The sequence below is a fragment of the Anguilla anguilla genome, chromosome 13 (assembly GCF_013347855.1).
Source record: "Anguilla anguilla isolate fAngAng1 chromosome 13, fAngAng1.pri, whole genome shotgun sequence".
NCBI classification, from domain to species: Eukaryota; Metazoa; Chordata; class Actinopteri; order Anguilliformes; family Anguillidae; genus Anguilla; species Anguilla anguilla.
Window position 1 is genome coordinate 11,910,915 of NC_049213.1, and position 13,339 is coordinate 11,924,253.

The 13,339-nt window shown below is 44.0% G+C and overlaps 2 protein-coding genes, 1 long non-coding RNA gene and 1 other non-coding gene across 11 annotated transcripts in view; 2 read left to right on the plus strand and 2 right to left on the minus strand.

Moving 5' to 3' along the window:
• The window catches only part of LOC118211036 (tensin-2-like), a 42,756-nt gene extending 40,311 nt beyond the window's left edge, over positions 1-2,445 (plus strand). For 5 of the 7 annotated variants that reach the window (XM_035387757.1, XM_035387760.1, XM_035387761.1 and 2 more), the window contains one exon: positions 127-2,445. In XM_035387757.1, coding sequence (XP_035243648.1) covers positions 127-271 — 145 coding nt within the window. In that variant the 3' untranslated portion in view covers positions 272-2,445. The remainder of the gene's footprint in view (positions 1-126) is intronic. The other 2 variants (XM_035387758.1, XM_035387759.1) reach the window with 1 other exon arrangement.
• cenps (centromere protein S) lies at positions 2,446-5,020 on the minus strand. Its single transcript, XM_035387765.1, has 5 exons — positions 4,857-5,020; positions 4,437-4,560; positions 3,780-3,813; positions 3,609-3,675; positions 2,446-2,976 (listed from the first exon to the last, which is right to left on the minus strand). Exons 1-5 carry the CDS (start codon positions 4,881-4,883, stop codon positions 2,809-2,811), a joined length of 420 nt encoding a protein of 139 aa, XP_035243656.1. The 5' UTR covers positions 4,884-5,020; the 3' UTR covers positions 2,446-2,808.
• A 2,076-nt stretch (positions 5,021-7,096) lies between these two features.
• trnaq-uug lies at positions 7,097-7,168 on the plus strand. The gene has a single exon. It is a non-coding gene; the product is annotated as a tRNA-Gln (tRNA).
• A 157-nt stretch (positions 7,169-7,325) lies between these two features.
• Positions 7,326-11,748, minus strand: LOC118210717. 2 transcript variants are annotated; one of them, XR_004761899.1, is made up of 11 exons: positions 11,624-11,748; positions 11,416-11,509; positions 10,862-10,991; positions 10,619-10,742; positions 10,083-10,228; positions 9,818-9,918; positions 9,499-9,578; positions 9,201-9,406; positions 8,632-8,684; positions 8,366-8,501; positions 7,326-8,211 (listed from the first exon to the last, which is right to left on the minus strand). It is a non-coding gene; the product is annotated as an uncharacterized LOC118210717 (long non-coding RNA). The 2 variants fall into 2 exon arrangements; XR_004761898.1 differs by having other exon boundaries at positions 7,326-8,501.
• Between the last annotated feature and the right edge of the window lie 1,591 nt (positions 11,749-13,339).

Sequence of the window (13,339 nt, forward strand, 5' to 3'; positions counted from 1 at the left end):
GGATGGCTTATGTCTCACAAACTGTGTTTCTGTTTAGTCTTATTATTGAAAATGCTGAAATCTTTCCTGCTCGTCGCCTCTATTCTTGTTTTGCCGTTGAAGTTCTCTCACAGCTCTGTTTGCCAGCAGGATGTTCGGCTTCGTGGCGAAGAAGCCAGGCAGCGTGTCGGAGAACGTGTGCCACCTGTTCGCCGAGCTGGACCCCGAGCAGCCCGCTACCGCCATCGTTAACTTCATCAACAAGGTGATGCTGGGGCCGTCCCGAAAATGAGGGGCCCCAGGCCCTCAGAGCTTCAGGAAGTTATGCTGTGGACTGTACTGTGTGTTTGAAAAAAATAAGCTTTCGGTGCCTTACATAAGGATGAAGCAATCATAGCAATCATGAAATGCAAGGTTGTCATGAAGATTTTACTATTGCTTTGTCTTTTTTTTTTTTACCTGCACCAAATCTCTTGGGCTGCAGTCACTGCTTTTTCGGTTTCTTTTATGTTTATGTTGAGGTGCAAAACAGAAATCAAAGGTAGGCCAACTTGTAAAAGCTGTGGATGTGTTGTGGGTTCAAAATGGGTGGGTTAGGGTGAAAGGACAATGTAGGCGGTGTGCTTAAACACCCATAGTTACACACCCAACAGAGTGGACACCCAGCACAGTAATCGCAGCTACACCTCATCACCACAGACGTCCGTGGAACGACTGACATAGTGGAAACAACAGCTTTCATTCATAAATCAGCCTTTTCACCTTTTCGTTACGCCAATGCTGTTTGAACTCCACAAACTTTCTTTTCTGCAAACCCTCCCTGGAAGCGGCTGATGCACGCATCTGTTCCCTTTACGAACAGACACACTCAGCACAATTTCTGTTTTTGGATATACACTCCAACACTACTGCAGCACTGCTAACTCATTGGGTTGGCCAGCTCTCCAGCTGGGGTGGTGACATGGCAGTTTTCCAAAAGGGTGAGTGTATGTGAATAAGTGTTGTGAGCACGTAAACTTTGTAGAGGTGGTATATGGAGGAGGGGGTTAAGGGAGGCAGATACATTTCAGACAGAAGAGAGTTTACTGGCGCCAGCCAAGTGGAAGGCAAAGGCAAGTGGCAGCACAGCTGGAGGTGGGTACGATTTGGAACAGGTGCCTTTTACAGAATTTTATCTACGGTCCCTAACTACTGACCCTGCGTGCCAATATTTTGGAAATCTTAAGTAAACTGGGGAATGGGAAGAGGGAACTGGAAATGAGTTCATTTTCAGGGACAGGACACACATTACCCAGCTGCAGAGATTAGCTTGTAGCGACTTCACTTCATCTGCTCAATATTCACACTGTAAAGAGAATAATGAAAATACAGTAACAGTAAAGGTGAAACTGCCAGTACTGAAGATGTATCCAGCCTTAGTCTGCAGTCAGGTAATTGGTTTGTATCAGAAAACAGTTGAGGGCTGCTGTGTGGCTCATCTTGTTAAGGCAGTGTTCTAGGGCATGGGTGGGCCGCACGGCCTGGCTGAAAATTCAGACCGGATCGGAGCTCTAGCATCTCCCAGGGATGATTGCCTCTCTTCACGTACTGAAGACCCCTGCTGGTGGGTTGAGGTCCTGCAAGCCCCAAAGCTGCAGGTGCAGTGTATTCCTACAACTTGCATCTGTATTTGCAAACTACGTAGAACTGCAGTGTGATAAGCAGGGGCTGACACCTTTCACTTCAGAGCACATGCTTTTCTGCACTCCCCCAAATTGACAAGAGGTCCTGGCAATGAGTGCTTATTCCATTCGGCATTCCAAATTGGGAGAGGAAAAGTTTGCCAAGTCAACTCTACTATTTTATCCCATGCCCGACAGAGGACCTTCAGCTGTTTCAGAGGGAAGAGCCTTTATCCGCAAAGAACTGCAAACACTCAGGCCTGTATTCACAAAGCGCCTGTGGGCTGGAGCACTGATCTCGGATCAGCCTTCCCGTTTCCACATCCAACCCTTAATCCATTTGAGCTAAAACGCTACGCTGATCTCAGATCAGGGCTTCAACCCTGAGACGCTTTTTGAATGTGGGCCCCAGACTTACCTTTAAGGTGAAATGAAGTACAATTCTACCTTGCATAAAGCAACAGCTGCCAAAGCTTCTACAGTATGTGGCCAAAGACAGTGCGTAGTACACAACTTTTTATATTATGAAATCTATAATAATCACGTTTTATTGAAAGTTTCATGTATTTCTATTTAGTGTTGTTTTGTCTTTTTATAAGATGAACAAAGACACCAAGTTGACAAAGTCAATGAGTTTTAATATATTGTGTTGGTTTTTTTTTTTTTTTTTTCTATGAGTCTTTGTATGTAGTAATATATTTTCTCACTTGGATATTAAAAGAAAGGAATTATTACCCTATTTTTAACGATGTGAATGTATGGAAAGAGAAAATATAAATTAAAATGTAAAGTTGTGCGACTGAGATTCTATCAATATCAAACTTTTTATTTCATTTTCTTTTCACCTAGAAATACACAGTAAGTACATAACAGGCATGTTCATTCAAAAAATAATGTTTAACATAACAATAACTGGACTACAGGCCCTCTCTCTGTGCTGTATGCAGAAACAGCAACCTCTTATTCATAGTCAATGAGGGCAAAATCACCCACAGTAACCACCTTTCACAAGCCGTTTAGTCTCAACAGAAATATGCATAGGGAATCTCAAAAAAGAAATGTCAATTATATCACGTGTACACTGTACACAATAACGCTACACTGTGCGTCTGACAGTTACACCCCAGGCTGGGTGGCGGTACCCGTCCTTTCGGACCGTGTGGTGCGTTTATGCTAGCGCGTCCTGATCGTCGCCCATGCTGGAGTCGGCCCCCGCCGCCGCCGCCTCCGGCAGGCTGCCCCCACTCGTCCTCTTCCCCGTCTGTTTCTTCCTCCTCCCCTTCTGCTCCTTGGTAATGGAGGTCAGCTCTTCGCTCTTCTCGGAAATGTAGTTGGCCTGGCGAAGCGAAGAGAGACGCTCGTCAGCCGTGTCCCGAGAGAATGCAGACGAGCAGGAGGGCAAACGCAAACAAAACCACGAGGCCGAAGCCCCCCAGCGTCCCGCCCCGAACCCAAAGGCCCCCAATGAGTCTGAATCTTCAGGGGCCCCAAGATCCCACTTCAGTATGTGCACACTGGCCACTGATAGGATACGTGTCCCATTACATTATGATGAATCAAAACACATGCCAACTCTTTTGAATCTGTTTTGCATCTGTTTTCAAGTGTCAGTCTGGAATCACCAGTTCAGCAACCAATGTAGCAGTGGCCTCCTTCGGGGGAGAAAAATACTTTTCAGCCAATCCTGATGCTTGTGCAGGTTTTAGATGTAGACACTTCTGATGAACTATGTGCTCATACAGCCATGGCTCCAGTTGGAAGTGGAAAATCAAGCCTACTAAACCACTGACCTATAGCACAATGCTGGCTAAAGCATCACAGAACCACTCACATTGCATATAACCTCTCTTTAAAGTGAAACTCCCCCTTTAGAGTGTCTGTGATGTGGTAATGTACAAAGTGCTGCTGCTCTGCATGAAGCTGAAAGCTGCTCTGCGGTAGAGAATGCCGGTGTGAAGATACCCTTACCAACGACGTGCTTCGACGAGCTGCCAGCTTCACATCTTCCACATTGACCGTAGTTCGCTTCGCATGCCTGTCGAACACACCCAACATCTACTGAGCAGCTGTCACCAATTATTTGTCCAAAAAATTCCAAAAAACAGAATCGGTTGAATAAAAAAAAAATACATTGCTTACCTGGCAAAGGCTTCCAAATCCCTTGCAAAAATATCTGAAATATAGAGTTACGTATATGTGTAATCTTGAACATCGTATGATAAAGTATGATAAACCATGAAAAACCAACTCTCACACTCCTACAAATGACATTCACAAAAATTAGATGATTTCAAAATTCAGGAAATTGCATGTTCTACATATACACGCAAAACGCTGTCAAAACTCCCCATAACACTAGTGACACCTTTCGGGAGGTGGGAGAAGCTACCAACATCCAATGAAAAAAAAAGTCTGCTTCAGTGAATACATGTTCTAGGGGTGAGAAGCACTACAATACTGCGCATGGCAAACCAGTGTTGCGGGTCCACTCTGTCGTTGCATCTCGGTGGAGATTTTCAAAAGTCGTGTTCAGTGTGTCATCAGTGGCTTCGTTCTATTTATTTAATTTTACTTATTCACGATACATTCTTACAAAAAAAGCCATAATTTAAGCCGCGGGTATGGCGAGTTAAATAAACCAAAATAAAACAACATCAGGCATATAAACCACATTATAATCTAATGAAAGATGCGGCTGAATTCCCCCCTCGGGCACTGCAGGTAAGAACACTGGTTCTAACTTAGCCTTAGCTAGCGAATATAGCAAAGATTCAGCAAGGTTTGCACGGGACTTACCACACTGCTTGAATGTCGTTTCACTTATTGCAGCGATTGCCAGTTTACTGTATTTCTTTTGACAATCCTGTCCGACCTCCTCACAAAATCTGGCCACAGTAAAGTGTATAGCAGCTTTTAGCCTCTATAAAGAGAAAATAGTTCGTTACGCCAAATTAACAATACACGTGTAACGCAAGTTAACTTCGATACGGATAGCTTGTCGAATGATTACGCGGTAACAATATTCGCTTAAGATGTACAAATGTTATCTAAATATCCAATAATCATTTGACTTGTATTACTTAGGTAACAAATGCTACTTTTGTGGTATTACAGGCTATTGTTACCACTTTTCTATCCAAGACATATGATGTGCTTTTTATTAATATTAGCCAGACATGATAATTCCTCAGGAAGTTGGTGTAACTTTGTATCAACCTGACTATGTGAAAATTCGTCGCTCATTTCTTTCGAAGGTTTGTTGCAAATCCAGGAATAAAATATGTAAAATGTAGCAGAAGGCCTCTCAGTAATGACTATGGTGCTACACGACTACCTATCAAGCTAACGTAAACAAACTGACGGCTATGTGTATTGTTTTTTTATTTCGCGGGCTTTGCGAGCAGACCACAGATATCATGCAATGCCTGAAAGGCTGTCGAAATTTTAAAACAGCGCCGCCATTTCAACCGTGGACCACAAATAATACGGAGCAGAGCGACACCTTTTTCTACGGTCTACGGGTATGGATGATAGCTGTTACCTTGCCTAATGATAAATGGAGCAAGAAGAAATAGACCCTGAATAATAATAGCCATTTTTTTTCTCTTTGGTTGGCTTTGATGTTGATCAGTGACTCAATAATCTATGTAGGTTGTGCAGCGAGATAACTGTTTAACTTAACCATCAACAAATGGTGGCCTAATATTGAATATTTGATATTTTAAAAAATGTTTAATACTCATTCTACGTTCATTTTAATAATTATTTGTGTCAGTAAAAATCTCTGGTGACTGTCGTTTTTGTAAAGCAAACATCACATCATTTGAATAACACGTGGCAATTCGGGTTTAAATCAGAGACTGTAAAAAATAGGTCCAGTCCAGTTTTTAAAAAAAATCCAGTCCAGGTTTTTTTCCCCCGAGTCCAGTCCAGTTTTTTTCAAAAACCCAGTCCAGGTTTTTTTGGGAGTCCAGTCCAGTTTTTAAAAAAAATCCAGTCCAGGTTTTTTTTTGTTGAGTCCATTCCAGTTTTATTTAAAATTCCAGTCCAGATTTTTTTGAGTCCAGTCCAGTTTTTTTTTTTAAATCCAGTCCAGGTTTTTACAGATGGTTAATTTCGTTAAATTGTGTGTGTGTGATTTCATCGTGTGTTGTGTTGTATGTTATTCAGCAAATAAACCTTAAGACTCTTAATTCGCTTCGTGAAACTGAAAATTTTGCAATGTTTATCCCAAAATCGGGATTATAGTAGCTTTGCCACATGCGTGAAGCATGGCCCAGGTAGACATTTACGGAATGTATACGACTGACAAGCCGTCAAACACGTTTGACAGATTGAATATTTGCCGGTTAGGGTTAGCTAGCTAGCCAAATAGCTTGGTAGCCGAAGTTGCGAAGTTTTAGCATAGGCTACTGGACTACCAAATATAGCAAGCTGATTACGCTTTCTGCCAACGAATTATTTGGTTAAGTAGGCTAAAGGAAATAGTAAAAATGACTCGCCTACCGAAAAACTTCAGAGGATGATTATTTTATGGTAGTCTACTGCAGCTGTAAATAGCACACGCCATTATGAAATCACTACGAAATGGGATGCCTGCATTTTCTGACTTCGCACAGGTGGATCATGGTCGGAACCACAATGTCAAGGCCAAGAGGCGCCACCTCTCACCCCAGTGACCATAGACTGTAGCCCCTACTGTAGCATAGTCATCCGCAGTAATCAGGAAGTGACGCAAACTGTACCTCATTGGTCCACAACAAATATTATAACAGTGCTCAAATGACACAATGAATCATGAAATCGACCCATGGACAGTCATAAGACGAATAAAATACACATATTGTGACTATTTGTACTCATGAGAAAAAATTATTGACTTTGTATTTTGACCGCATTTGCACCGTAGACTTACATGGAAACCGGATATGAAAACACCTATACTGGAGCCAACCGTAGTGGCGCTAGTGAGCAACCAGGAACAACAAGACCAGGAAATGAGCTTCAAAAACGCAGTCTGGGTTTGGCCGCTTGGTTTAAATCCGTATAATGAATGTCGCGCCCTTGCGAAGATTCCCGGATGCAACTAGACTATATGATATACTGGTTTTCTTATGGAAACATCGGTCAATGCAATGGGTGTGTCGTCAAAACCTGAAGGCCTTTATCCGACTCGGAGCTTCGCTAACCATCGGTTGGATCAAATCTATATTTTACAGGTCTATGGGGAAGTAATTCCGTCTGTTCAATTTAAATGAGCTAGCTATCCATGAACTGTATATGCCTTAGGTTTTGGATATCTTGCTGGCAAGATATTACAGCTGTTATTACTGTACCTGTATATACGATCTTTCGCTTTCATTTTAAGAAGAGGAATTTGTGAGAGAAATATATCTGCCTGTAAAAATAAGTAAAGATTGGTTAATTTGATAATTTTCCTCGGTACCTGGCATCCGGGTCCCATGGTGTAATGGTTAGCACTCTGGACTTTGAATCCAGCGATCCGAGTTCAAATCTCGGTGGGACCTCGTCAGTTTTTGTGGTGGAGTCGCTTTGTCTGACCGAAAAGAGCACGTCTTCAGACAACATAACATTAACAGAAGCTGTAAAACGAAATAGTTTCTCACGGAGCAGCGTACTCACTGCAATTGAAATGCTGTTGTAGCTAACACAGCGTATGCATAGTGTGTGAAAACTGCCTACAGCATATTCGGTGCAAATGTATAAATGTGTGAAAAAGATGTGATTTATATAAGTCCACTGTAATCGAGAAATGAAAGAAGCTTTCATGCAGTTGATGAATATTGATATTTATTATTTTGAACTGATTCTCAATTATTTTTCATCTTTATGTTTTTATATTCAAAGAAACCACACAGGCAAAAGACAGACAACAAATACAGATGGTGAACAACAAATTGAAACATAAAATAAGAATCAAATTTATTCAGTGGTTAGGAAAAACATTTCTCAAAAGGGTCAAAATCGGTTTTAAAAAATGTAAAATCAGTACATTTGCCCAAACCAAACACAAGGGTTAATTCAAGATAATACATTGATCATATGCTGAAAACAAAGTAAATTAATAATAAAATAAAAAATAAAAAAACATGAACACACACATGCACACACAGAAATCATGGACCCCACAGATGAATAGATAGTTTATTTGGCTCAAGGTATGTTCAAGGATAACTTAACCAGAAAATAAAAACATTTTAATATGTCTTTGATCCACATCACATACAAACGGCAGCTTTTTCAAACAGAGCAACCAGAGACAAACATCATTCTGATGACAAACCGGAAAAACGAAACACACCCGCAGCACAGACAAATGTAACCACAAAACCTATGGCAGAGGTCGTGGAAGCAGGAAAAGCAAAATGGCAAATTTTTGTATGATGACCCTTAATTTTTTTCACAATGCTTATAATATACATTATACATTTCAAGCAACATCAGCAACAAATGAAAAACATACATGGCTGTTCCACTCTTGTAGAGGCAGAGAGGACTGGGCAGTCTCATTTAAGGATGGCCTTGGTTCCATCTCTATACACCAGCACCCCTACAACAGACACCAGCCCAGTCACACTGCCTGCAAACCTCCCCCAACACAACTGAACCTGATGCTATTGCCACCTGTACTTATAGCTCAGCAGTAATTCTACCTGTACCACAATCACAGAACAGCAGGGCTTTTGTTATGGATGAGCTCTCACCTGTATTCATAAAACAGCATGTAGGCGGAGTTTGACCTCCGCTTCAACACAGACTTCTGGTCCAGCTGCTTTACTCTCTCGTTGTCGAATGAGAGCCAGTTTGTGTTGCAATCACAGCTCTCACAGATGTAATGACCTGCAGAGTTACACAGATGGATGTTCAGTCTCTGCTCAATGTGCCCATAATGGTGGAAATGTCTCCAGATCAGATTGAGGACATAGGGACCAGGAATGTGTGTAGGCTTTGTGCCTTCAGTGTATCTCACCGTGTTGCATGCTGGATCCAATGTGGGACAGCATGCTGATGACTGTATTCATTCTAGGAAACAGAAGGTACAGACCTGCAGTCAGAAGAGTTACTCACCCAAACCCTCAACCCCCATCCCGCAGCATCCTAGGCCACCATCCATCCTGCTCTACTCTTTCACTACCCCTCATCCTTCTCTCTTTCTCTCTCCTCTCCTCACCACAGGGTAGCTGTCCTGTTCTATTCTGTCAGGGGTACTTCCTTCCACAAAGCTCCTCTTTTCAGCTTCAGGGGAAACCAAACAAAACCAAAAACACCATCAGACCCCTTGCATTATCATTACCACTACAGATTCATTCAACACACTGACTCCTCAGAGTCTTATCACTGAGTCACAGGTTCTGCAGGGTCAAGGTGCCAGCAGGTTTAACCAGAAATGAACTAATTCAGGATTTAAGTGTAGAAACACACCAAAAACCATGATCCACTGTGTCAATCCAGGGGTAGAGTCTTGACAATCCAGCCCTAGCTTGTTTTCCACATCACAGGAAGTAAAAGGGGACAGAATGGCTCTCACGCATGAACTACTTGTAAAGAGAACAGCTCCCTCTGGTGAGGGGGAGGTTGCAAAATCCCCATGGGTGAGGTGGGGCTTGGGCAGCCCTGGCAGGCGAACGTTGGCCCTGCTGTGGGCCTGCAGGCTGAGCTGTGGGGAGATGTGCAGGTGATCGTGCAGCTTCACCAGGTTCCCTCTGGAGTTAAAACTGAACCGTTTCAGCTGCACGACCAGCACTCTGCACAGACACACAGAGGAATCCTTTATTTATTTATGTCATATTTAACCAGGCCCGATATACTGAAAGAGAAGGAAGGAGGCTGCACTTACTGAGGCAGTGACTGTAACCTCTGCTCCACAGTGGCCAACTCCCCAAATCACCACTGGCACCGACATTCTACCTCATAGCCCTGTGACAGCAAAGCACAGTAACACACTAAACATAGAGCTCACAGGCCACGAAACACACTCAACACAAGAGCTCACAGACCGCAGAAGGACAGTAACACACTCAACACAGCTCACAGACCACAAAACACAGCAACACACTTTCAACACTGTCCTCACACACCACAAAGCATAGTAACACATTCAACACTCAGCTCACAGACAAATGCAGTATTTTGAAGTCTCCCAGGTGGACGCTTACCTTGAAGTAAAGGGCAAAAATTGTCTTGCACAGAGCCCCCAGGGACCAAGTTCACAGACAAGCAGTTGTAGGACTCTGTCCTACACACCTTCTCCCCGCAGCTTTGGAGAGGGAACCACAGAGACACAGAAATGAACACTTACAGGCAGGGCTGGGGATGGAGTCTATTCCATTCAGGAATATAGCTGTTTTATTAGTTGATTTTGCAATTTCCTGAACTGACAAAATTCAAACTGAACTGACCCACCAGACATGGGTGGCTCACCTGAGGCACTTTCTGATGGACAGGAGGCCAAATTCACAATTTGCCTCTATGGAACCCGTGTAGGGGTGCAGCCCCACCCTTGTCCTCAGGGAAACCCCCTCCTCTTTAAGCTGGGACAGGAGAACGCTTAGGAACTCGTGAGCGTCCTGTAGTGAGACAGGGAAATCCCATGTGGGAAGGAGAGGGTGGTAGGCTTCAGCAGTGACCTCAGAGACATAGTTTACAAGCTTTAGCCTTTACAACAACATTCACAATTACTATCTGTATCACATAACATATGCTCAGTGTAGTTTTATTTATCTACTCCGAGCACAACACCCTCAATCTCCTTGTTGCACTATGGAACTTAACATAAACATTTAATCAATCAATCTATCAAAGAAGATAACTACATTATTTACATACATGTAATTTCATTCACGCATTTGTTTTAAAGTTTGTGATAAATGCGTACCCTGAACACACCATTTTAAAAAAGAATTTGGCACAAGAGGAAATATCTGAAGAACTATGGGGTGTGTGTGTGCAAGTCTCACCTGCTGCTCATTCCCACAGAAGTCGCTGCAGTACGATGCGATGGTCTATTTCAGGGTCTTCAGCAGGCTGACCTTGTGCTCTCTGCTGTAGCTGGCCTGTGCTGACTGCAGATTTGCAAGACACCTGCAGGGGGAGAGAGAGGTCTTTGATTGCCAGCTGCACAGGCAGTCAGAAAGTTGCCACTTGAGATTAGGGTTATTATGGGTGGAACAAAAAATAAACAACAAAAGGTAGCTACATACTTGAGTAAATGTGTGGTAAGATGTGACCTCCAGCAGCCTTCCTCTCTCCTGATGTCCTGAGTGAAGATTCGGAGACTGAACAGACTGGAGAGTTGCATTCATGTAACATGTGTTCCCGATGTTAGGGAACCTGTGGCAGAGACATGAACACATCCCTACTCTGTTACCGTACAGAAGTCAGGCAATAGGTTATTCATACGCATTACATGGAATTGTTTTTTTGATCTTCAATACAGGAACCAAAACAAACAGGAGACTGGGTCTCAGAGACAGGGTGGGAAAAGTATACAATCAAAGGATGCACAAAATGCAGTTCAGATCGCACACCAATTCTAATCTACATACCTAACTCCATCTCCATTTACATACTTCAAAAATAGTATAATGATACATATAATAGAGCTTGGATCAATAATAATTTCAGAATAATATTTTGGTCCTGCAAGAACAACTGATTTATTTTTCTTTAACACTTGTCAATATTAAGCAGCACATTCAGGAACTAAAAAAAACTTTCCATCCTTCAGTTTGAATGAACAGACTGCCATTCTTACCCAAGGACAGTGATTAGTCGTGTTCCTCTGGCTCTGGGTCTCATCCTGGCGGAAGTGTTCTAACTGGAGCTTTCTACAGCCTGGGAATTCCAGCCTATATAAGAGAAATAAGTAAAGGATAAGCATGCTCTATTAGTTCTTAGAAATTGATTGCCCGAGCAGCAAACGTAAGCGCTAAAATGAAATTAAATGAAGAGAAAAACACTACCTTTGTTGTTCTGCGCAGTCAATGGCCAGAGCAGGCTTCTCTATGCAGTCGACGGTAAGACCCGGCTGCTCTGCACAGTTAATGTCCTGGGCTGGTGTCTGTCTTGCGCAGTTGAGGTCCTGGGCTGGTGTGCGCAGTTGAGGTCCTGGGCTGGTGTCTGTCTTGCGCAGTTGAGGTCCTGGGCTGGTGTCTGTCTTGCGCAGTTGAGGTCTTGGGCTGGTGTCTGTCTTGCGCAGTTGAGGTCCTGGGCTGGTGTCTGTATTGCGTAGTTGAGGTCCTGGGCTGGTGTCTGTCTTGCGCAGTTGGGGTCCTGGGCTGGTGTCTGTCTTGCGCAGTTGGGGTCCTGGGCTGGTGTCTGTATTGCGCAGTTGGGGTCCTGGGCTGGTGTCTGTATTGCGCAGTTGAGGTCCTGGGCTGGTGTCTGTATTGCGCAGTTGAGGTCCTGGGCTGGTGTCTGTCTTGCGTAGTTGAGGTCCTGGGCTGGTGTCTGTATTGCGTAGTTGAGGTCCTGGGCTGGTGTGCGTAGTTGAGGTCCTGGGCTGGTGTCTGTCTTGCGCAGTTGAGGTCCTGGGCTGGTGTCTGTATTGCGTAGTTGAGGTCCTGGGCTGGTGTGCGCAGTTGAGGTCCTGGGCTGGTGTCTGTCTTGCGCAGCTGATGTTCTGTGCCAATACCTGCTCCGTGCAGTTGAGGGTGAGGACTGGCTCTTCTGAGCAGTCGACAGTCAGAGTTTGACTGACTTTGCCTTCGTCCCTTTCTTTCCTTTCTTTAACGACCATTTCTTTTTATTTTTCTTCTTCTGTTCTTCCTGGTCAATGTGATCAACAGTCAGAGATGATGGCTCTATGCAGTCAGTGGTAAGAACTGGTGCAGCACAGCTGATAGTAACAGCAGGTTGTTCTGCGTGGTCGATGGTGACAGCTGGTTCTTTTGCACTGCTGATGGTGGCAACAGGTTCCCCAGCAGATTCCCCAGCTGATTCCTCTGCGCAGGAAATGAAATGAGCTGGTTCCTCTGTGCAGTGGGTGATAAGAAATGGGTCGTCTCCGCTGTGGATATGGGACAGCTGCTCTACACAGCTGATGGTACGTCCTGGCTGTTTTGCGCCATCAGTGTTCAGGGCAAAATCCTGCTCTGCTGGATCCTCTGTGCGTTCAGTGGGCAGGACCGTTTTCACTGCAGACGCGGACTTTCCGTCGTCCCTTTCCATCCTTTCTTCAATGACCACTTCTTTTTCTTTTTCTTCTTTATTTGTTCTTCCCGGTCTGCAGTCGAATGTCTGGAAAAGTTGCTCTGTGGTAAGGGCTGGGTTTGCTGCACAGTTGAGGGTAAGAGTTGGCTCCTCCGTGCAGTTGATACTAGGAGCTGCTTCCTCTACCCAGTCGATGGTAAGATCTGCCTCTCTCCTGCAATTGATTGTAGCAGCTTGTTTCTCTATGCAACTGATGGTAAGAACGTGCTCATCTGCGCAGTCAATGCTAAGAGCTTGCTCCTCAGCACAGGTGATGGCTGCAGCTGGCTCTGCACAGTCGATAGTTACACCTTGTTCTTCTGCGCAGGGTAGGGGCCTGCGCAGATGGTAGGGGCCGACGTATCTGTGCAAGTCTCCTCAGCACAGTTGATGGAAAGAAATAGCTTGGTGCAGTTAATGGTATTAGAAAGCTCCTCTTGGCTGTCAATGCTAGGAGCTGGCTTCTCTGCACAGTCAATGGTAGGATT